The 24219-nt window shown below is 43.0% G+C and overlaps 2 protein-coding genes across 3 annotated transcripts in view; one reads left to right on the top strand and one right to left on the bottom strand.

The window, feature by feature from the left end:
* AASDHPPT (aminoadipate-semialdehyde dehydrogenase-phosphopantetheinyl transferase) overlaps positions 1–11678 on the bottom strand; it is a 48356-nt gene extending 36678 nt beyond the window's left edge. The window contains exons 1-2 of one of the 2 annotated variants that reach the window (XM_024206592.2): positions 11350–11678; positions 9522–9747 (exon numbers count right to left, since the gene is read on the bottom strand). In XM_024206592.2, the coding sequence (XP_024062360.1) occupies positions 9522–9747; positions 11350–11493 (370 nt within the window). In that variant the 5' untranslated portion in view covers positions 11494–11678. Of the gene's footprint in view, positions 1–9521; positions 9748–11264 lie in introns of both variants that reach the window. The other variant, XM_024206593.1, reaches the window with a different exon arrangement.
* A 480-nt stretch (positions 11679–12158) lies between these two features.
* Positions 12159–24219, top strand: part of KBTBD3 (kelch repeat and BTB domain containing 3) — a 31314-nt gene continuing 19253 nt past the window's right edge. Inside the window, exon 1 of the mRNA XM_024206591.2 lies at positions 12159–12197. The gene's annotated coding sequence lies outside the window, so the exon portion shown is untranslated. The remainder of the gene's footprint in view (positions 12198–24219) is intronic.

The following is a 24219-nucleotide window of genomic DNA, read 5'->3' as shown; positions in this document are numbered from 1 at the left end:
GCCCACGAAAGCTTATGCTCAAATAAATTTGTTAGTCTCTAAGGTGCCACAAGTACTCCTGTTCTTTTTGCGGATACAGACTAACACGGCTGCTACTCTGAAATTTAGAACTGAATTACTGAAAAGACAAGTTAGAGGCAACAAATCATCACTATAAATGCAGTGTGCAGAAGAAAAACCTCACTAACAATCTAGACAAGTATCCCTGTAATCTCTCTCCTTTTTACTCAATGCCTTCTCCATCAGCTCCTCTCCTACCTTGTTTGATACTATTTCACTCCTCATTTTCAACATTTCCTTTCTCCAAATATTCATTTCAACCCTCCTAACTATTCCACAATTATTCCACTATTGCTGCAATTATGTTCCCATAAGCAAATTTCAATCTCTTAAATGCCGTTACCTCCCTCTAAAAACAACTTAAGATGAAGTCATTCTTCATGACTATTACAAAGTCACAGCATGGACTGCCTCTAAAGGGAAAGACAAAAGATAACCGAATTTTATTTTCTTTTTTTCCATTTCATGGTATATAAGAATATTTTGCTTTTACTAAATACTGGGACATGGGGCTCTCTCACATAATATGATATGAAAATTTCTTTTTAATGCCATAATTAGAAACAATATTTCATTGGTAGAAGAGATATACTGCTATAGTAAGCTAGAGATGAAGTTTCTAAGAGGTAATAATAATAAAGCTAGTGTATAATATATATTCTTTATGTACAATAGTTTAAAATGTCTGTTTCTCTGTATCTTCAATGGAACACAAACAGATTTCTCCCTCCTTACTCAATAGAAGACTCATGCCAAATATGATTTTTAATTCGTTCCAGACACTGTGCAAGAGCCACATATTTAACACTGCTGTAGATATTAATGTGATCATTTGCATACATATTCTTAAACTCTGATTTCCTTCTTTGATAAATCATTCTGGACTTCTACAACTCAACCCTCCAGTTATTAAGGCAAGAGATCAAATAACCCAGCTTTGCATACATTGCTATTACATTAGTTTGACCTATTTTTTAAATAGATCTCCTCCAGCAAAGGTTAGATGCTAACTGCAGAGAAAGTACTGAAGCGTGGCAATAAGTCCTAAGACAAATTAAAACTTTAATGAAGGTAGAATCAAAGTCAGAGGGAGGACAAATGCACTCTTTAGAAAAAATTCTCTTTTTGACATTTCTACTAGGATCAAGGAACACCCACAGCAAAGAAAAATTGTGATAATTTTTTTAGAAATTCAAAAAACTCAACAGAAGTTCAACAGTGCTGGATCTCATGCCAAATGCCTTGACCACACTGCAGGTGCGTCCAACCCTCTGAATTTACTTTAGGGTTCTTAAAGGAATCAAAAATCCTCTTTCAGCATGCTGGATATAAACCTCTCTTTCCTTTAGTAGTAAGAATGGAAGTCAGGTATTCTTCTGTACTCTTTCTATACAAAGTTTGGCCTAATTCTTATTCATTAATCATTCATTCAAAAATCTAAAAAAAAAAAAAAAAAGTGAATTTAATTCTGTGTCCATTTCACTTTACTGTACATGTACAAGAGAAAGGCAAGCTTCGCAATATCAGGTATTCTCAGATGATAGTTTGGTTACTGAAAGAAAAATCTCAAGAAATACGTTTAGTCTCAAATTAAATTTCTACAGGCAGCAGAATTCACATCAAACTTCAAATCCTGCTCCTGGTTGGCTGACCAAACTTCAAAAACTAGGTTTTCATGAACTCTAATAAGCTTTACCAGCATAAATCAAAAATATTGAAGAGGAGAAGGAAGATACAATTTTATATGACTCAAACACCTGGGTCTGGAATCAATCTGAGACTGAAGATTTCAGTATCAAAAGTAACTTTTATGTGATAGCTAAGAGAAGTGGGCAGAGTCTAATTAGCCCAGAGAAGACCAGAAATAAACTGATAAATGATCTACTTCTATAATTCCATTTTAAACAAATACATGGCAATACTTGTAAATAAATTCACTATCACAGCAGGGTAATAAAGTTCTGAATATTTCAAATGCTAAAATATGCTCTTTATTAATGTATGCTTATTTTAAGTCTTTGAAAACTGACGTATGTTACAGTCTACCCTGGTTTATAAGCATTCCACACATTATTGAAGCCAAGCTAATGTTTGCTGTTGTAGAAGTTCATGCCCCTTGGTTAAAAGGCAAGTCAAGAGCCCAATTAACTTCTTCACAGGAGTTAGTAACAATTTGAGAACCCTTATCACACTACTCTTCCAAACTCTAAAAATCATTTGAGATGCATTGCCTCTCATGGAAAATGATCTGTATGCAATTACTTCCATTTCCATCAGCCAATGAACAGAACTGCATGCCTTTTCTCAAATGACTACATAATTCATCTTAAAACAATCTTAAACAAAATAAAATGCACTGAGCTCAGTGAGTATCCGGAATCAAGTAAGTTAGGAATACGATGTGAATCTAAGAACCTTAGGAAGTTAAACAATTGTATTCAACCAGTCTAGACTAGGTGAACCTATTACAACCATAACGTGCTAGATCAGTAGGCAGATTTAAAAAAAACAAACAAACCCAACATAAAATGCATAAAGAAAAGATTTCCTCTATCAACACTACTGTTACATTGTTATAACACATAAACCTAAATGGAGGGAAATGGTGATATAGAACAGCTGCAGATCAGTCTTCCGGTAATCCTGTGTAGCCTGCAAGCATTGGAAAATCATCACTATTCTGCATTTGCAGACCAATTTCTTTTTCTTTCATTGCACTCCCTAACAAGGCTATTTCTTTTGGTAGTCTCATTTCAGAGATATTTATAATGCAGCAAGAGTAAGAAGGAGGAGAAAGTCTATTTTGTTATTCCAGTGACTCAACAGACAACACAGCGAAAAAGTAATATTTAAGCATCTATACGGTAAGTAACATGTTAAGTGTACAACGGTTCTCAAAACGTGTGTCAAACATTTTATGATACTTATTTTGTATAGTATCTTTCGTGCAAAAGTGACTGTACAACAACAAAATCATATCAGGTTGGTGCAACCTGGGGATATTATACAATTAAGGAATATTATAAAAATAGGAACACTAACTTTAATACAATGACAGCCAACTGACCTCATTAAAGATTCTGTATGGCACTCACTAGAAGGCAGTAATGATGTAATTTATATTCAGTTACAAGGTATACAGTACTCAAAGAACATCTTAACACACTTCATGTACATTGTACATATGTATTAAACCCTTTGTCCTAGTCAGCTAAGAGAATGAGATTATAGATGGCCACATGTAAGACTTCAATTTCTGAGACATGATGAACCTGGAACACAAAGGCAATCACAGGGCAACAGCACCACTCTGTGGATCTTTCAATTACAACAATCCCTATTAAAGAGAAAGACACATATTCATAACACAGAAGATAGCAGTAACAACATGCCTCGTGTGACGCCAATAAAGGAAAATTGTCTTTAGACAAACTGTGACTTGGAAAACTATTAGTAATGGCTCAATGTATAGTGGCTGTAGTTTCAAGCGCCACCTTTGATACTGTTGATTTAATTATCTTCTACTGTACATATAAAACATTAGAAGAACTGCATTATACTGAATATGTATTGTGGGTCTGCCCACTGAAATATATTACACCACTAAGGTTAATAAATATTGTTGTAGTTACTTTAAATCTCATTTATAAATGTCTACTGGAAAGGACTGTGATATGGCAATAACTGTTAATTATTTTTAAATTAATTTGAAAATTATGTTTTCCCCTTGCAAATCCATAGTGGTAAAATATGATAAAACTAGGTGAGAACTCACATATTATAGAAATAATTTCTATCAAAAAGCTATGCTTTGTAATTTCTGTAATGTGAAATAAAAAAACATCTTGTTTCTCACTTATTAAATCTTTATTATTCAGTTAAATGCCAGTAGCAAAGCAGGTTTTAAAGCTCTCTTCTTTTATCAGGGAGAGGCAGTGAAAAGAAATGTTGTGTAAAGGTTATTTACAGCTCAGTTATTATAAGAAGACAGACTATAAATATTTAACTTCACAGAATTTTAGAATTAAAAAGAAACAGATTTATCTCTGGTTCATCTCCCTATTAATGAAGGATTGTCCCTTACAGTACTTCGAGAACTTTGTTCAATATAATTCAAACAACAGATCTTCCTTCACATTCCTCTCAGATGATTTCATTATCTAGAAGACCAAAGGGAAATTTTAAAAAAAATTATTTTTAGAAAAGGGAGAAGAAATGGACCCACTACTTTGATATTTATAGGAATATATTAGTAATATATGGAAATCTGTCCACTTCTCCAACAATTCCTTGGGGTTCACATTGTGTCCCCGATTTCAAAATCCCCACAAGCCACTGTTTCACGTAGCTATATTGGGAACTAAGGGACAGGTAATCAAAAGGCAGTGCAATTGCAATGATGCAATACAGCACAAGTATGTACATGAGGCAGAAGAGCAACCAACACAGCATGCCTAGTATGGATACAATGCACCATTAGTATTTACATTGGCGCTATTTCACAGGTTTAGCCCTTTAATGAAGGCACAGATATGGAGTGCATGAAAGCACATATCAGATCCCATGAACGGCAGGAACATGGGTCAGAACATTCAGCCGCAAAGCAAAGGAGCACCTCAGGCTGATCTGAAGTGACTTCCTTTGGCTCATTAAATGAGCAATGGACCAGGGTGTATCTGGCCTTCCATAACCAAATGGACATTTCTCACCATATACTTTTTTTAAGGGAAGGGAGAGATGATAAATAAGGAAACTCTTCCAAAAAGGAGGTAACAAGATGGGCTAAGGAAGAAATCCGCACAAAATCCAAAAGGAGGGTGGTGGGGGGAACAGATAAAAGATAAGTAAAAAGGAAGATGGTAAAGGGAGACTATGGAGTTTCAGCTAATCCTGCAGTTTTAAATAACAGTAATATATAATTTTATTTAACTGAGAAGCTGCTCATAAAACCTCCCCTTAAGCACTGGAATACCCTCTTTATTTGAGGGCAGGAAAAAAGGTGAAGATAGTCTTACAAAAACAAAAAAGTGAAATTAAACCTATGATCTGCCCTCTGGGAAAGATCTGCTGCTTTTAGAATCAAACAGTTCAATTAGTTTCATAAGACCAGTTGGGTAGAGAACAGAAATGTGTTTAAAATGCCATTTAATCATAATACATTAATCTGGCTCTCGCTCTTTTCATGTCGTTTATTAAAATGATTTTCTGAAAGTGTTCTAGGGTGTGGATTTTTTAAATCCTGACATTAACTGACATCTAGACGTCTTTTTATACCTTTACTCTGTTACATACTAGAAATGGATGTGGGAAGGGAAAAAACAAAGACTTCAACAATCTGTTAGTGATTCATATTGATCTTTTGGTTTGCTAGAGAATGGAGAGGTTTTGGACAATTAAACACAAGGTGGCAAACACAGGGATTTTAAATGGCTGTAAAACCACGCTATACACCAGTATCTACGTAAAAACCAGTGAGAGAAAGAGAGAAGAGAGAGCAAAATCACCTATGCCATTTAAAGGAAAATCTTTCAAAGTGCCAAGCAGTAAATCGTGCCTGCTTTACAGAACTGTGTTAAAATCAGCAGAGGACAGAATACCCCCACCTCCACAGTTCCTTCTAAGGCTATGTCTACACTAGAGACCTGACAGCGGCACAGCTGTACCTATGCAGCTGTGCCACCGTAAAACCTCCTGTGTAGCCCTCTATGCCGACGGGAGAGAGTACTCCTATCAACATAATTAAACTACCCCAACAAGTGGCAGTAGCTATGTCAGTGGGAGAGCATCTCCTTTCAGCAGAACGCTGTCCACACCGGCGCTTCTGTTGGAGTAACTTATGTTGGTCAGGGGTGTGTTTTTTCACACCCCTGAGCAACATAAGTTTTACCGACAAAAGTGCTAGTGTAGCCATAGCCTTCGTGGATACATATAATCTGCGAGCTTCCTAGTGTGCAAGGAGAAGGAGCCAACTAATGCTGTTTGCAGTGCAAACTAGCCCTGTGAGGAAGGTGTATGGGTGGGGCCTTGTCTCCTGCCTTTTGAAACAGAAAGGCTTTTTAAAAGGCATGGCAAGGTGCTGCCTATGCACCTTAGCTCTCAGGAGGCAATATATCTTTCCAAGGCATAATGCCTCCAGTTACTGCTATTGAGGCACTGTACCTTCTCCTCCCCTTGACAGTCTGGGTCTTGAGAGACTGAACTGAATCCCAAACAAGGGCTTAGCTGCACGCAAATACCAGGGTTAGAACCCTGATATTGGCAGATCTTATTTAAAGTTTCTGTATATCAAGGCCAGATCTTTCAAACCCCAAACTGACCATCATAATAAGTTGCTTCTCCAATCTACGTGCATAGATATTTACAAATATTACTTAAAACAATTAATAATTTATGTATGCATAGATGTGTCATTCTCACAAATAAAATATTTTCTTATACATAAACACAGATTCCAATGCCAAAAGATCCAACCTGATCTCCTATATGACACAGGTCATGGAATTATTTTGGGGAAGCATTCAGAGCATATATTTAAGAAAATCATTCAATCTGATTTAAAAATTGCCTGTGGTGGAGAATATACCATGACCCTTGATGGGATTGAGTAATTGTTCCAATGCTCAATTACCCTCACTGTTAAAAATACACCTCTACCCCGATATAACACGAATTCGGATATAACGCGGTAAAGCAGTGCTCCGGGGGGGTGGGGCTGCACACTCCGGCGGATCAAAGTGAGTTCGATATAACGCTGTTTCACCTATAATGCGGTAAGATTTTTTGGCTCCTGAGGACAGCGTTATATCAGGGTAGAGGTGTATACACCTTATTTCCAGTCTGAATTTGTATAGCTCCACTGGATCAGTTTTACCTTCTCTGCTAGGTAACTGCTAGACCTTCTCTTTGTTAAGCTAAATAGATTGAGTTCCTTGAGTTTATCACGGTAAGGCAGGTTTTCTAATCCTTTAAGCATTCTCGTCGCTCTGCTCTTAACTCTCTCCAATTTATCAACATCCTTCTTGAATTGTGAACTGGACACAGTATTCCAGCAGCGGTCGCACCAGTACCAAATATAGAGGTAAAATAACCTCTTCTCCTACTCAAGATTCCCCTGTTTATGCATCCAAGGATTGCATTAGCCCTTTTGTGCACAGTGTCTCACCAACACCCCCCACCTACCCCCAAACTTTTTTAGAGGCACCACTTCCCAGGATAGAGTCTTCCCCACCATGGTGTAAGTTTGGCCTGCATTCCTTGTTCATAGATACACATATACATATATACACACACACACACTTAGCCATATTGTTTGCTTGCATCCAATTTAACAAGATATCCAGATCACGCTAAATTAGTGACTTGTCCTCTACTATTTACCACTCCCCCAATTTTTGTATCATCTGCAAGCTGGATCACTGATGATTTTATGTTTTCTTCTGGGCCATTGATAAAAATGTTAAATAGAGTAGGGCCAAGAACTGATCCCTGCAGGATCCCACCAGATGACGATTCTCTATCGTTTTGAATCCTATCAGTTACCCAGTTTTTAATTCATTTAATATATGCCAAATTAATTGTATATCATTCTAGTTTTTTAACCAAAATATTATGCATTACCAAGTTAAACACCTTACACAGGTCTAAGATTATTACCTCTGCACTATTGTGTTTTTCAACCAAACTTGTAATCTTATAAAAAAAAGATATAATTAGTATGACAAAATCTATTTTCCATAAAAATTAATGCCAATCAGCATAGGTTATTACCATCTTATAATTCTTTATTAATCAAGTCCTGTATGGCCACTCCATTATCTTGCCTGGGATCAATGTCAGACTGACAGGATTATAATTACCCAGGTCATCCCATTTACACTTTATTAAATAGTGGCACATCATTAGCTTTCTTATAGCCTTCTGGAACTTCCTCAGTGTTCCAAAACTTTTTTAAGAGAGCTGATTTTTAATCTCTTGGATGCAAGTGATCTAGAAATGCTGATTTAAAAATATCTAACTTTAATAACCTCTGTTTAACATCCACCTGAGATACTACTGGAATGGAAAGAGTGTTATCGTATGATGAGACTACATAGTCTGTTCCTTTTCCAAATACAGAATAGGAATATTTATTGAACACTTCAGCATATTCTGCTTTATTATTGCTGGTTCTACCATTTCCATCTAGTAATGGACTAACACCCTTGTTAAGATTCTTTTTCCCTAATATACATTTTTTTTAAATCTCTCTTATTGTCCTTAGCTCTGCTGGCCACAGATTTCTCCTTGAGTCCCTCTGTTTCCCTTATCAATTTTCTGCAATGTCTAAGTTCTGATTTATGTTCATTACTATCAACTTCCCCTTTCTTTCATTTGTTATATATTATTTTTTTACCTGCCTTCACTTCGCCTCTAGAGTTGCTCTTTAAAAAACAAAAACAATACAACCTTCTTCCTCGATTGTGGCTTTTTGGGCATCTAGTAAAGTGTTCTTAAGCAATTCCTAGTCATCATTCACATTTTTCTGATTAAATTCTTCCTCCCAAATGATTTGGCTCATAATTGTTTTCAGCTTTATGAAACTGGCCCTTTTAAAGCACCAAGCGTCTGTGAGTGTGAGTATATATGCATTACTGGTCTGAACTTTATTCTGTTAACATATTATAAACGTGATCATGATCACTTGTACCTAAGTTACCATTACTTTTTATTTCTTGTGACACAGAATACTGGACAAACTGAAGATTGTGGAGAAACTGCAGAAAAACTTTCTTCACAAGAAATGATACAAAATTTCCAGAGTTTCAGACCATTTTTGTTATGCTTGTAAATTTTCTGAAGAAGTTTTTAGTACAGTGGGAATAAATGCCAGAAAAACAACTTGCTGGTAAAAGTTCCAGTATCTCGCTCCTTTACTCCAGTCATGTTTAAAGCTGAGCTATCTTTATGAAGAGCTCTTTGTAAAATTGCATTTTTTTTTAATGCATTTGAGACTGTTTCCTTTTACAGTGTTTTGTCCTGCATTTCATTAATCTACAACGCAGTTATCTTTCAGATTTATGCCAATGAATGAGCTAACTGGAAGCTTCTGTGAGGCTTAGTATTTTAAACATCTTCTAGGGTCCAATCCTGCAATGAGATTTCTGCAGATGCCTGCTCCTACTGATTTCATTGCAGGATCAAGGCCTTATTGATCCATGGTTGTATTTCAAACTTGGAAAAATAAATAGAAAGATCCACAATCAGAAATGCAACAAAAACGTCCAATATATACTTCAGAAACTTTACAACAATAAATAAGCAAATAAATTCAATCAATGGTTTAAAAAAAATCAGAAGTGCCGGCTAACTCTCTCTGTTTTAACAACACTAAATTGCAAGAACTTTGGTTGACTTTTATGGAAACCTTAAAATACTCAATAGTTAGACTCTCTAAAATTTCTTTGGTAACAGTAATACATTACCTGGCAAATTAGTCTTCATTATATCAATGCCAACTTGAAGCTCAGGCTCAGCTGCAAGAACTGCATAATCCCCTTGATGAGAGACATTAAAATTGAAATTGGGATGGATACCGAGTATGTCATTCACCAGGAAGGGTTTTCCTTTTGATGTCCTTTGCAAGTGTATTTCATTCCAAGGTATCCATAGTTTTTCTGCAATTAATTTTCTTATCAGCAGACGACCAGCCTATGAAATAAAAAAAAGTTTAAAACGATGCATATGGAACCATTGTGCCATGTACAAAGAACAATTTGTAACTGCTAAAATACCAGTTAGTTTACTTACTTGGGAAGTAGGGCTAAGTTTTACTTGTTACTTAAAGAAACTTGCTATTTACAAAAACCATAGCATAATATAAATGAAAGAGCTAAAATGTTTACCAGCTCAGATACATTTTACACAAGCATTTATTTGTGATGTATCAATAATTTATGCAGCACGGTACAACGCAAACCCCGTTCTAAAGATTCGTATTATCTGAAATAGGATTTCCCTCCTTTTACCAGCTCAACATCTTTCTGCTGAGGATGTTTTATTCCCCGGCCCCCAACAGTGAATATTTCTTTGCATTGATTTAAAACTCTCTCACCTTTCCTATTAATGTTGTTTTTGAATGAAGGGCTTGTGGAAGTAGAACAGTTAAAAATGATCATTAATAAAACAATTAGTTATAATTTATATTACTCAAGTTGTTGATATAAAGCTTGAACTTCACCTTTGCAGAGTTTTAAAAGATACAGTCATATTCTTACACATTATGCTTCCTAGTTATACAACCTCACATTGTTGCTGGTTTTTATTTCATGAAATAAAATTATAAAACAACAAGGTTGAGAGAATTCTTTCACAATCCCTTGTGACCTGCTGTCTGTCAATAGTCCACAGACAGTACCCCTCCCCCTGCTATAACTAATACCACTAAGACAACAGAGACTGGTCATTGGTGTATTTGATTCCTCAAACTGCTCCGAAAAAGATGCGCCTTGCAGCATACACTGAAGGTCAAAAGTTGGGCTACTCTGGATTAGGGGAGGGAGAAGTACATTCTAAAGGAAAGAGGTAGCCCTGAGCAAGAGAACACCTTGTATAGCAAAACCCAGCCTGCAGCTGCCTCCAGAACTTCAGCTGATTTAAACTATGGCAGCATGTCATGGTGAGACAGGCAGTATCTCAGGTATGAAGGACCTAAGCCAGTTATGCATATGCTACACCTGGGACTGAGACTTGAAGGGTATGTCCATACTGGCACTGCATTTAGGAACAAGCCTCACAATCCAGGGCCACAGACTTGTGCTACCGGGGCTTGTAAGCCTTGTATTAGAATGCTGAAAAATGGCTGTGTATAGGTTGCCTTCAGGTTAAGTCTGGGTCTCAAGCCCAGGGAGGGGGTGCTGCTACTGCAAGTCTATGGCCCTGAGTCGGGAGGCTTGTTCCTAAATGCAGTGCCAGTATGGACATACCCTTTGAACTCCTCCCAGAAACCAGTATAGGGCATGGAGTGCTGGCTACGTGTGCTGGCAGCGGGACTCTGGCTGCCCTGCGGCAGGTTCAATTGGTGGAAAAGACAGCGTTTGGCGCATCTTCCAGCAGACGGGGATAGGGACCTTCTATTTTACACAGGCAAAGCACCATGCACGTGCATGGCTCTTAATAACCGTAATAAACACCAGGGTCAAAAACGGGCACTGCGTTAAATAAATTACCCGCGTTTCCTCCTGCCCTAGTAACTCCCTTTTTACACGCGGCTCCCCCCGCGCTCTCGCCATAAAGCGCAGCAGCCTCCTCTACCATGGCAGCCTTGGCATCCCGGGCAAAGACGAACTGGCGGACGCGGTCCTTCTCCTCGGGCTGCACCAGGCGCGAGGCCAGCAGCCACTGGTCCCGGCGCGGGGCCCAGGCGGCGCAGGGGAAGGCCCAGCGCACGCTGCCCATAAGGAATCGCTGGGCGCCCCAGCTCCCGTGAGCCCGCAGGCCTACGGCTGCTCCGGGAGCGCGCCTGGCCACTAGGGGACTGCAGTGTCAGACTCCCCTTAGCCCTGCCGGGGACGCGGGGCGCGAGGGGGCGCCGGGGGAACCCAGCCCTCCCACTCGGGGGCAGTATAATGGCCACCGCCCCAGCGCCCCTAACTGAAGGGGGCGGGGCCCTGCGGGGGGAGGCGACAGGGTCAGTGGCTGGACGTCTTAGCCCCGCCCTCACCCGGCACGTGGACCAGTCAACTGCACCTGCCTACAGACAACGAAGCGCGCTCCCGTGCCACTCGAGGCCGTGCGCGTCCCTGGTACTGGGGGAAAACTTAACAGGGCGCGCGCCTTCCTGCCCCTGGGAAGAACGCCCCGCGCGCACCTCTCTCTGTCTCAGCTTGTTTCCAGAACACATCCCCAGCCGGCAAGAGTGTAAGTGACGGGACGACGAACCAATCACCAGCCTACCAGGGACGGCGGCTGCTACGTGATGGGGCGGGCGAGGAGGAGCCCAGCAGCCGTTAACAGAGGGCGGGGTTACTTCCGAGGACAACGCCGGAAGCCACTCCGAACACAGGGATGGAGAGACTGACAGCCGGCTGAGCCAATCAGCGTGCAGCGGCAGCATAGTGGGTCGGCAAGACGGGCCGCACCGTTGCTGCTCTTGGCTGCAGGTGGGTGTCTGCGCGTTATTGAGAAGGCGGCGCGAAGATGGGGCAATGGGTCTCTGAAAGGTCAGCCGCCGCGGGTGGGTGCTGGAGGTCACCCCATCCAGCGGGTTGGCTCCTGGGGTGAGGCCCGGTCAGCATCCGCCTGCCCGTAGTGTCAAAATTTACCTCCCTTCAGAATGAGCGCCGTGTTGTTACCGAGCATGCGCGAGCTGTGCGAACATGCGCAGTGGCAACGGCTGAAGCCAGCCCGGCCAGAATCCGCTCACTGCGCTAATGGCAGCGAAAGCGGGGGTGGGGGGGAGAGACGCTCCTAGGACCGGGGCTCTGCAGCGCCCCCTATGCCGGCTGTCTGCTTTGTAGTCACAACGACTCTAGCCCAGTTACTCCTGGGGGCATGCTGCGCCAGACAATTTAAAATTCTGAAAAAATCTGCATCTTTTGTCAAATAAATGTGGTGACTCCCGCATGGCATTGGGGAGCACAGGCCACTGGCTGCAGCTGCACCGAGATGGGAGATCGCTGTGCAGCTCCCCTGGGGACATGGACTCAGCAGTGAGGCTGCACCCAACCCTGACACAACACAAGGACAGAGCCTGTCCCCCTCTGTGCCAGGTGCACCAGGTGTGGGCAGGCAGGATCTTAGAGTGGGGGGGATCCAGGTGTGGGTTGAGAGGGTTCTGTGGGGGGCAATCTGGGTATGGGCGGCTCAGGGAGGAACCAGATGCGCAGGGGCTTCTTGTGGGGTTCTGGGTGCAACTGTAATGGGACTCTGCAGAGGGTCCAGGTGAAGGTGGGTGGGACTCAGCAGGGGGGCCTGGGTGTAGGGGGGGATAGAGCTCGGTGGGGGTTCTGTGTGTGGTGGGCAGAGTGGGGGAGTCCAGGTGCTGGGGGTGTGGGGTTTGGTGGGGTGGGAATCCAGGTGCAGCTGTTTGGGGCACGGTGGGGTGGGATCTGGGTGTGGATGGCTCATTGGGGTGATCCAGGTGCAGGAGGAGTAGAACTCGGCAAGGGGGGTTCTGAGTGTGGGGGCAAGGCTTAGTGGGAGGGTCTGGGTATGAGGGGGTCTGGATACATGGGGGTTGGGTGGATGGGGGAGCAGCTCCCTTTACAGTGATACCTTCCCCTGCAACTGAGGAGCGATGGGTGCAGGAAGCACGGGGGAGAGGGGGCAGTTTGCAGAACTTCCTGCAGCCAGGGGAGAAATCTGGGGGTGGGTGTGACCCGGCCCTGGATGTCGTGCAGGGGAAGAGAAAGTCCCATCCTTCCCAGCCCCGCCGGGACTAGCAGCTGAGCCCAGCGCAGGGGAGGAGCCACCAGCCAGGTCTTTCCCAGTCCCACCCCCTGCCCCACAGTGATTTACCTCATGGCTGGCTGCCCTGGGTACCCGAAACATACTGCTGGGGAGGGTTGTATGACCGCTCTTGTGGTTTCCCTTTGCTTTCCTGTCAGAAAGTCATTTTTCTGCGGGGAAGCAAAGAAATCTGTAGGGAACATAAGTTCTGCGCATGCGCAGTGGTGCAGAATTCCCCCAGGAATACTCAGTGCCTAGAAAAACCCCCAACGCCGCCCACACTGTCCTCAAGCATGGGTGCGTGGCCAGGTGTGCAAGCCCTGCCCTTCTCCATGGCTGCCCCCAGGATTGGGCACCAAACGGACAGAGGAGAGGGGATGAGACACAGTGCTGTTGTAACATGGGACAGGGAGAGGCACAACCACGACAAGTCCCGGGGATATCGGTCTCTAGTCTGCCCACTCCACCCTCGCTCCCTACTTTTGTGCAAGTGTAGAGAGTCCCTCCCACTCACCTGCACCATCTTGCCCTTGTAATGCTTCACTCCACCAGTTTTTCCTGATGAATAAGGATATGATTCGGTCACGGAAGTCACTGATTCTGGGACTTTCTGGGACTACTTCTGTGGCAGGGCTGGAGCAGTTGTCAGCCCCAGTGCTGCTGGAGCAGTGGCCACCAGAAGAGCTGACTAGCAGTCAGCCCCAAGCGCCAAACATCTTACCAGTGGTCAGCCCAGGGCCACCGAACAGCTGACTGGGGGCCAGGAGGAGCAGCAGTGGGGCTGGAGCAGCTGCAAACCCCAGCACTGCTCTGTTTGTCCCCCGCCCCGGGTATTTTTTAGTAAAAGTCAGGGACGGATCATGGGCTTCTGTGAATTTTTGTTTATTGCTTGCGACCTGTCCCTGACTTCTATTAAAAATACCCATGACAAAATCTTAACCTTACTGATGGATAATCCCAGAGCTGCTTCCTCCCCCGAGTGGCTGCTATTGCAGGGTCCATCCTTCTGAGGGAGCAGAAAAGCAGCGTTCATCAAGCCCAGTGCCAGCATTGGACTTGTGGGAGGGAGGTACCTGTGAAAATGGATGATGAATGATTGCACCTTTTGCCACTTTCTCAAGATTATGTTTCTTTGTTTAAAATGAATGAATTTAATAGTTCTGACAGGGTCCAGATTAACAGCTCCAGAAACTGAAGCCCATTGGCAACATGGTGTGTTGACTTCATGGTGTGAAGAACTCTGGCCTTCACAATCTATCTCTGTAGATGTAAGTCTGTTTCATTTCCTATGATCATTTTTTCCCCACTCAAGATCTCTGGCAGAGATATAAAGTTATGTCTTCACTGTACTTTTGTTCACTGCATTTTCACTGCATTAAAACCTTTGTTGCTCAGAAGTGTGAAAAAACACCCCTCTGAACAACAAAAGTTTTAACAACAAAAAGTGTTTGTGTGCACAGGGCTTCGTCGGCAGGAGATGCTCTCCCGGTGACAAAGCTACCGCCCCTCGTTCAGAGTGGTTTTATTTTGTTGTCAGGAGAGCTCTCTGGCGATGAAGAGTGGCTTCATTGCTTGTTTTACAATGACGCAGCTGCAATGGTACATCCGCGCCGTTGTAAGGTGCGCAGTGTAGACATAGCCTAAGGCCTTGGCTACACTACACCGTTTTGTCAGCAAAAGGCAGCTTTTGTTGACAAAACATTGGAGGTGTACACACTACAATGCTCCTCCCACCGGCAAAACTCTCATGCTTTGCTGACAAAATAAAACCACCTGAGAGGCATAGAGCATTTTACAGCAAGGTTAGATCGACAAAGTGTCAGTATAGTTGCTGCGCTTGGTTTTGTCATTGTTAATAGCTTCCAAGAGGTGTCCCACAATGCCCATCCTAACTGCTCTGGACAGCAGTTTGAAATCTGCTCCTGTGCATCCAGATACACAGGCATCCGCCCCCTCCCCTTTAAAGGCCTGGGAATTTTTGAAATTCCATTTCCTGTTTGCTCGGTGTGGAGAGCTCATATTGCATCTTAACCATGGTGACTCAACGCAGCAAACACTCTCCCTCTTGGAGCACAGCTGAGTTGTTTGATCTGCTGACACTGTGGGGAGAGGAGGCTGTGCACCCCTAGCTCCACTCCAGCCATAGGAACTTAGATACCTGCACGCAGATTTCTCGTGATTTGTTGAATAAGGACTATGAACAGGATGTGGTGCAGTGTCATGCGAAGATAAAGGAGCTGAGGTAGGCATACCAGAAGGCAAGGGGGGCAAACCATCCTTCTGGTGCTGTGCTAAAGACCTGCCTCTTCTATAAGGATTTGGATGCCATCCTTGTTGGCGACCCCCACCTCCACTGCCAAGAACCCCGTGGATACTTTGGCAGGGTTGGGGGTGGCAGATAGTGAACCTAACCCCAAGGACAAGGTCAAGTTGGAGGACAATGTAGAGCACATGGCAGGGTCGTACGGTGGCACGGTGAGTCAGCACCTCTTTTCTACTCCGGAGGGGTCTAGCCAGCCCCAACAGTCCATCTCTGGCGCACATGATGCAGAAGAGGAGAGCCGTGGTAAGTGATATTTTTGAGTTGATGCTGCTCGGTTATGTGAGGTGGAGCTGTGCTTTGCTCTGTATGTTGTAGAAGTGGGTGAAGGAATACAAATGTGCATAACTAGCTGTGTTTGAGCGTGCTCCACATTCTCTGCTGCAGATAAGAAGTGTAGTGGAACTGTGTGTTAATGCACTGTTAAAACCAAGATTTCACTGGAATCCTCCAGAGAGATCTCTAGGAAAATTTCCTGGTGGTATCGCCAATCTTCTTCCAAAGGTTCCTTGGCAGAGCAGGGAACTTTCCCCCACCACTTTACACAGACCAAAGCAGCACACAGGTGAGGAACATAGGCACCGTGTCTGAAGGAACATGCATATAGTAGATACACCCTTGCATCCTTGCTCACCCTCAGGAGTGAGATATCGGCTTCAGTGACCCCCCCCCACGCCCCGCCTGTGGAAAATGGTGGTAGAGTTTACAGTATTGTCCCTAATCACCTTCACTGAGCCACTTAAAAAAAAAAAACACTTAGACCATTTGCCCTATCTTGAATGCCCAACCCCCACCTAGGCTGAACTTGCTATGTTTCGGGTGTTTGCTGAGATGTGTGCTTACCAAGGGACAGTGAGAAAGTGATTATGTTACAAGAAGTGTATTTTACTATAATGAGTCAATGCCCTGCATGAACCAACAATCAGGTTTCTGTATATTGTTTCTTGTGTTTCTGCAGATGTGGCCTTCAGGGGAACCCCCTATACACCAGTGGAGCGCCTCTGCCAGATAAAAAAGCGACCAAGGCAAAGCAAAGAGGACATGTTCCTAGAGGCCCTCCAATCCTTAGAGAGCAAAAAAAGAGAACGCAGGGAATGGAGAGAGACCCTCAAGGAGAAATTTAAAATAAAAAGGCAGGACAGAAAGGAGAGTGAGGAGCACAATCTAAAAGGCCAGGAGCAGATGATAAAAGTAATGGAGGCGCAAACAGAGATGTTGAAGTCCCTAATCACTCTCCAGGCTGAAGAGATGTGTGCTTGTCCCCCCTGCAGCTGATATAGAACCGCTTTCCATGCCCTCCCCAAACTCTTCCTACACATTCCTTGCAATCACCCGGCCTGTCTCGGTACCCCTTTCACTCAGCCTTTTCGACAGCTTCCAAAATGATAGCTGGCTACACTGCCCTTCACGATTATCTCCCTTTTCTGAAAGATAACCAGTCTTTGTCTCCCTCATACAGTGGGTTGTGGCTGGAATTAATACACAGTGGCAATTTGATCATTTGCTGACTACAAATCTTGGTTAGGAATCATCAAAATTTTCATGCAAGGTGGCAAGTTAACAAAGCATGGCAGAGTGCTGTATGGAAAGGCACTTTACTGATCCTCATGGTCAGAATGTTGCCTCAAAGCCTCCCTAATTTGAATTACCCCCAGTTATGCCCCTCTAATAGCCCTGGTATCTGGCTGTTCAAATTCAGAAGCCAAGTGATCTGCCTCCATTCTTCATCCCGGGGGAAACTTTTCACACTTAGTCTTACAAATATTGTGGAGCACGCAGAAGACTGCTATGGCCATGGGAATGTTTTCATCTTTTTGGTCTAACCTGCCATAAAGGCAGTGCCAGCACACTTTTGATCTGGCAAAGGCACATTCTGCATCGGCTCAACCTATTGTTGAAGTACTCATAGCTGCTGTCAAGGTTTCCCATGCCATTAGAAAAAGGGGTATGCTGAGTCTCTCAGGAGCACTATAGGAATTTCAGCATCCCCCACTGTAATCTTCTGGTCTGGAAAGAAAGTCCCTGCTTGCCGCTTTCTGTACAGGCCAGTGTTCCTGAAGATGTGTGCATCATGCATCTTCCCGGACCACCCTGCTTTAATATCAGTGAAACGCCCACGGTGATCCACAAGCACCTGCAATATTATAGAGAAGTACCCCTTTCTATTGATGTACTCCGTCACAAGATGGTCCAGGCCCAAAATTGGAATATGCATGCCATGTATCGCCCCTCCGCATTTAGGGAATCCCATTGCAGCAAAGCCATGCACTGTTTCATGCACATTGCCAAGAGTCATGGTCCTTCGTAGCAGGATGCAATTAATGCCCCTGCACGCTTGCGTTAATGCTGTCCCAACGTGGACTTACCGACTCCAAACTGACCAACCAGTAGCAGTCCAGAGTTGCCAGTTTCCACGCCGTGATCACCATGCACTTCTCCATTGAGAGGGCAGCTCTCATTTTGGTGTTCTTACACCAAAGTGCTGGGGCGAGCTCCGAACACAGTTCCAGGAAGGTGTCTTTCCACATCCAAAAGTTCTGCAGCTACTGCTCATCAGCCCAGATCTGCATAACAATGCGATCTCAGCAGTCAGTGCTTGTTTCCTAAGCCCAAAAGCAACAGTCCACTGTGTTCAGCTGCTCCATGAATGCCAGAAGTAATCTGGTGTTTCTTTCCATGGCACATCGCCGGTTAGGCAACTCTGATTCCTGTTCAGATTGAGAGCTCATGATATACCACATGACCATCTGCAGTGTGATTATACACAATGACTACAACAGTAGAGTAGTGTGGGATCCATCCTTTCATACAGAGGTGGCAGGTGAACAGTAAATGGGGGCCATTGAAAAATGTCACAAAAAGCAGTCAGAATCTCATGGAATGCTGGGATAGAAAGAACTGCATCATGGGACGTTGAGCCTGCACCCATGATGCACTGTGATCCATTCCGCTTTCCCACAACACCTAGCTGCAGAAGGTGACAAGTAGCACAGTGGGATAGCTATCCATAGTGCACTGCTCTCACTGTCGATGCTAGAGCACCAAGTGTGGACTTGCTCGGCTGACAGAAGGAGCGTAATGTGAACATGCACAAGTGATGTAATTTTAGCACTTTTTGATCATTGGCATAACTTTTGTTGACAAAACTCTGTAATGTAGACAAGGCCTCAGTACCTTTCACAGACCTGAAGAAGAGCTCTGTGTAGCTCGACAGCTTGTCAATCCCACCAACAGAAATTGGTTCAGTAAAAGATACTATCTCACCCACCTTGTCTCTCTAATTATAGATTACTTTTTTATTAAAGAAAATCCACTGAAAAACTTACACTTTGTGTAAATTGCATTTTGCACATAAAATGAGCACAAAATACTATAAAAAGATAGTGAATTTATATACATCTTTTAATATATTTCCATATTTAAATCAAATGAAGTAGGGCAAGACTACAAAACCCATTAAAAACAGTAAGTTTCCCCCCTTGAGGAGATTTTTTTTTTTTTCCAGAGCAGGAGTCCAAAACTAATGGTGTAATTCCACAAAGGAACTTCCTTGTGAAATTATATTTATACTCTTAATTCCTAGATCTTGGACTTGCTGCATAACTCCTCCCCCTGGAACCCTAAAACGTCTAAACTTGAGAAAGTTTAGCTGTACGAGCAAATCTAATCCCTCTCCAAATACGTCTAACTTGGGGAGCAAGGGGGGAGGTTGGTCCCATTGGATTAATATAATCATGTTAGGATATGCAATTAAAGATCATTACTTGCAGAGAGGAAATCTTCCATCTCTGCAACACCACCAGGAATCAATGCGATTTCAGTGCTTCATACTGGTACCATGCTGTTTTCTTCAGGCAGTTCTAAATATCCAAAAGCTTTAAAGTGTATCTGTTTCCCTTCTGTCTAATGCTAAATATAACATGTAATATTGATAAATGCCATTTTGTGAATTCAAATATCTCAGAATGTCACCAATATATGTTTTGTTACCTGAAAAAAATGATTGACAATATTAATTGCCTGTAAAGTTCCGTTATTTATGAAGAGATGATGGGGACGTTTGCTGTTTTTTACATATAAGTAACTGAGCTCACACCAAGGTAAAGCAATTTTTAATATTTGGCACAAAACAAGGAAATCAGTCTTCTAAAAAACTTACATTTTGAAAAAATGACTTAATATTTGTAGTTTAGAGAAATATCCTGTAAAATTGTAGTAATAGTCTGTTTTTAGTATCAGGTTTTAAAGTGTTGGAGTCCCATAGAGCAACTTACAGGTTTCTATAAAACTACCTCTAGCAGCAGCAAAGGCAGTTATGCTTTAATAAGATAATAAATATGTTTAAATAACCTTCGTTGTACTTTGCAATGATATTTGGTATTAAAATAGGAGGACCGAGAAGAAGAGAAAATTAAAATTCTCCCCATCTTACATAAAGTGTAGATATTTCTCTAAATTCCCAGCAGATTTCTGGTTTCTTTGGTGGCATTTCTTTTTTCCCTAAGATATAGAAAACTGTAAGTTATCTGTGTGACGGGTTGTGACCCTGAGGGTGAAGTCTGGGAGCCGTTGGAACCGCTGTGCCTCCTAACTATTCAACTGGGTTGGCCTTTCTCACACTGCTCTGCTGGTGACCCAGCCAGCCTCTCCAGTCCTTGTTATCACTCGACACGACAGTAGGTGGCGCCACATACCCACTTGAGTTATCTGAGTACTTTACCTAAGCCACTCATGGACAAACTGGAGGCCTCTACCCAACTTCCCAGCTCCTCAGCTTTGAACCCCTACTGGAATATAAACCCAGAATTATACCAACTTGCACTGCACAGAGATCTGTATGATGCAAGCTTAGTAATTCATTCGCTCCCCCCCTTCATGTGGGGAAGATGGGCAACAGCCTTTGTTTACCAAGTTGAGATTTTCCCAGTCACTTCACTTAAAACACACTGGTTAAGATAAAATATAAAACAAGGTTATTAACTACAGAAAGATAGATTTTAAGTGATTATAGGAGATAACATAAGAACGGCTATACTGGGTCAGACCAAAGGTCCATCTAGCCCAGTATCCTGTCTTCCGACAGTAGCCAATGCAGGTGCCCCAGAGGGAATGAACAGAACAGGTAATCATCAAGTTATAACAAACAGATCAAAGCCTAGGAAATTAAACAAAAATGCAAATAAAGCCTAATATACTAGATAGATAGGATTTGAATTAGCAATAACTCACCCTGAGTGATGATACAAGCAGTCCACCAAGTTCCCATTCACAGGCTAGAAATGCCTTTAGCCAGGGACCAGCACTCCCCCCAGTTCAGTTATTGTTCCTCAGGTGTTTCCAGTGTTCTCTTGCATGGCGAATGAGGTCAAGAGATGATGTCACGCCCTATCTTTTATAGTCTCTCCATATGGTGGGAACCCTTACCTCCAAGCTAAGTTCACAGCCCAGTTTGTAGAAAAATACAGGTATGAAACTGGAATTCAGTGTCATGTGATCTGGTCATATCCTTTGCTGAGTCATAGCAGCTGTTATCCATAGACTGTCTGAAGTGTTCCCAGGAAGGGGGATAAGCTTCTTCTATGGCCTATTGTTTCCCTTAATGGCCCATTACCTTGAATAGGTCCTTCACAGTCAGCTGTCTAGACTGAAAGCATCTTGCCTAGTGGGTGTCACCCAGGTGTAACCACATTTGAAATACAGATACATCAACAATATTCATAATTCTTGATATGAAAATGACACATGCATACAAATAGGATAATCATATTCAGTAAATCTTATCTTATTCGTCTTATCGAATGGCAGAATGACCCCTCCTCAGTCTCTAAGCCGACCATTTCAAGTACCTTCAGAGCAAAACACAGAAAGACCTCCATCAGATACAAGATAACTGGTGGGAGAGCAAAGCCAAAGAAATTGAGCACTATGTTGAGACCCACAACTTAAAGATGTTCTTCAGTGCTATTAAGACTGTCTACGGACCTTCTAAACCAAGGACCACCCCATTGCTCTCATTAGACAACACAACGCTGATTAAAGATAAAGAAGGCATCAACGAAAGATGGCGAGAACACTTTAGCAACCTTCTCAATAGACCATCAACTGTGAATAATATTGTCCTCAATGAAATTCCACAACAACCTGCTCTGACAGATCTTGACTTTCTGCCCACTATAGATGAGATTAAGAAAGCTGTTAGCCAGATGAGTTCAGGGAAAGCGCCTGGAAAAGATGGGATACCAGCAGAGATATACAAAGCAGCAGATCCAGCAGCACTAGCAGCGTTCCACAGCATGATCATCAACATCTGGGAGGATGAAAACATACCACAGGACCTCCGCGATGCTACTATTGTCTCTCTTTTCAAGAACAAAGGCAGCAAAGCAGAATGTGGAAACTATAGAGGCATATCCCTCCCCTCCATTGGAGGGAAGATCATCACCCGCATCATCTTGAACCGCCTAATAGCCAGTATTTCCGAGGCAAATCTACCTGAAAGTCAATGTGGTTTTCGACCTGGCCGGAGCACAGTCGACATGGTGTTTGCTGTCAGACAAATACAAGAGAAGTGCATTGAACAGAACATGCACCTGTATGCTGTCTTCATAGATCTGACAAAGGCGTTTGATACCGTCAACAGGGAAGCCCTTTGGACCATTCTAACACGACTTGGCTGCCCAAGAAAATTTGCCCAGATTATACGCCTTTTTCATGACAGCATGACAGGCGAAGTATTGTCTGATGGAGCCATATCAGCCCCCTTTAACATCACCAATGGCGTGAAACAAGGATGTGTTCTCGCTCCTGTCCTATTTAACCTGTTCTTTGCATGTGTCCTTAACCATGCAATGAAAGATATGGACCAAGGTATATACTTGAAATACCGGCATGATGGTTTACTTTTTGACCTCCGTCGCCTGAATGCAAAGACTAAGACAGTGCAGAAACTCCTTCTTGAGGCACTCTTTGCTGACGACTGTGCCCTCATGACTCACACTGAAAATGATCTTCAGCACATTGTCAACAAGTTTGTTGAGGCCTTGCAACTTTTCGGACTAACTATCAGCCTCGGAAAGACAGAAGTTCTCCATCAACCTGCACCTGGATCAAATGCTTCTGTCCCAAGTATCTCCATTGACGGCACTCAGCTGAAAGTAGTGGAGAACTTTAAATACCTGGGTAGTGTCATATCCAGTGATGAATCACTGGATAATGAGATCAACGCACGAATATCCAAAGCAAGCCAGGCACTTGGCTGTCTGCGTGTCAAAGTTTTAAATCACCACAACATCCGGATGTCAACAAAACTGCTTGTGTACAGAGCTGTTGTTCTTTCATCTCTTTTGTACGGGTGCGAAACATGGACACTATATAGGCGTCACATCAAGCAGCTCGAAGCATTTCACATGCGCTGCCTCCGCAACATCATGAAGATCCGCTGGCAAGACAAAGTGCTCAATCTCGAGGTCCTCGAGAGAGCCCAGAAGACAAGCATCGAAATGATGATCATGAAGTCACAGCTATGTTGGACCGGTCATGTTAGCCGCATGGATGCCAACAGAATCCCCCGTCAGCTTCTGTATTGTGAGCTCTCCCAGGGCATCCGGCATATAGGTCGTTCATGGAAACGTTACAAGGACACCATCAAAGCCAATCTGCAGTACAGCAGTATCAAACCTAGGGACCTTGAGGACGCCGCCAGCGACAGAACACAGTGGCATCCAACTGTCAGAAATACCTGCATCGCCTTTGAGGAAGACCGCTGCCGGTGTCTACAAGAGGCACACGAACAATGTCACAGAGCAGCAGCAGCGCACAATCCACTGACTGCAAACTTCCCATGCACCATTTGCAGCAAAATGTGCACCTCAAGAATTTGCTTGTACAGTCATCAGAGGGCACACCATGAGACCAACAATAGATGATCTGCACAGATTTGTCATCATCGGATCGATGGACTACCAAGGAAGGAAGGATTCAGTAAATCATAACTTTTCCAATGACACCTCACATGACACATTATGTACAAGGTGCATCATAATTATGTTATAATTACATTATAATCATACCACTATGATGAATATGGGGTGCAGAGTGCCACAATCAGCATTTAAGAATACTTTTTTATTAAATTAATATCTGGTAGGAAGGGTCCCCGAGATTGGTGGAAGGCTCAGTGACAGAGCAAGTGTCTTTGTGAATAAATTTTGTTTCTCTTAGTGAAGATATCCACTTGTGTGGAGCAGACAGCTGCTGGGACCTCTCAAGCAGTAAAGTGATTTTTTTTCACCAACCAGGAAAGAGAGAATACATTCTAGGCTATAATATTCTCTGGGGTAAAGGAAAAGATGGTTCCTTCGGGGTTGTTTGTTTGTAGTATATTATAGGGTAAAGGCAGTCTAAGGGTATGTCTA

This window comes from Terrapene carolina, unplaced genomic scaffold (genome assembly GCF_002925995.2).
Source record: "Terrapene carolina triunguis isolate 2854851 unplaced genomic scaffold, T_m_triunguis-2.0 Scaffold138, whole genome shotgun sequence".
NCBI classification, from domain to species: Eukaryota; Metazoa; Chordata; order Testudines; family Emydidae; genus Terrapene; species Terrapene triunguis.
This window is presented reverse-complemented; position numbering and strand designations above follow the sequence as displayed.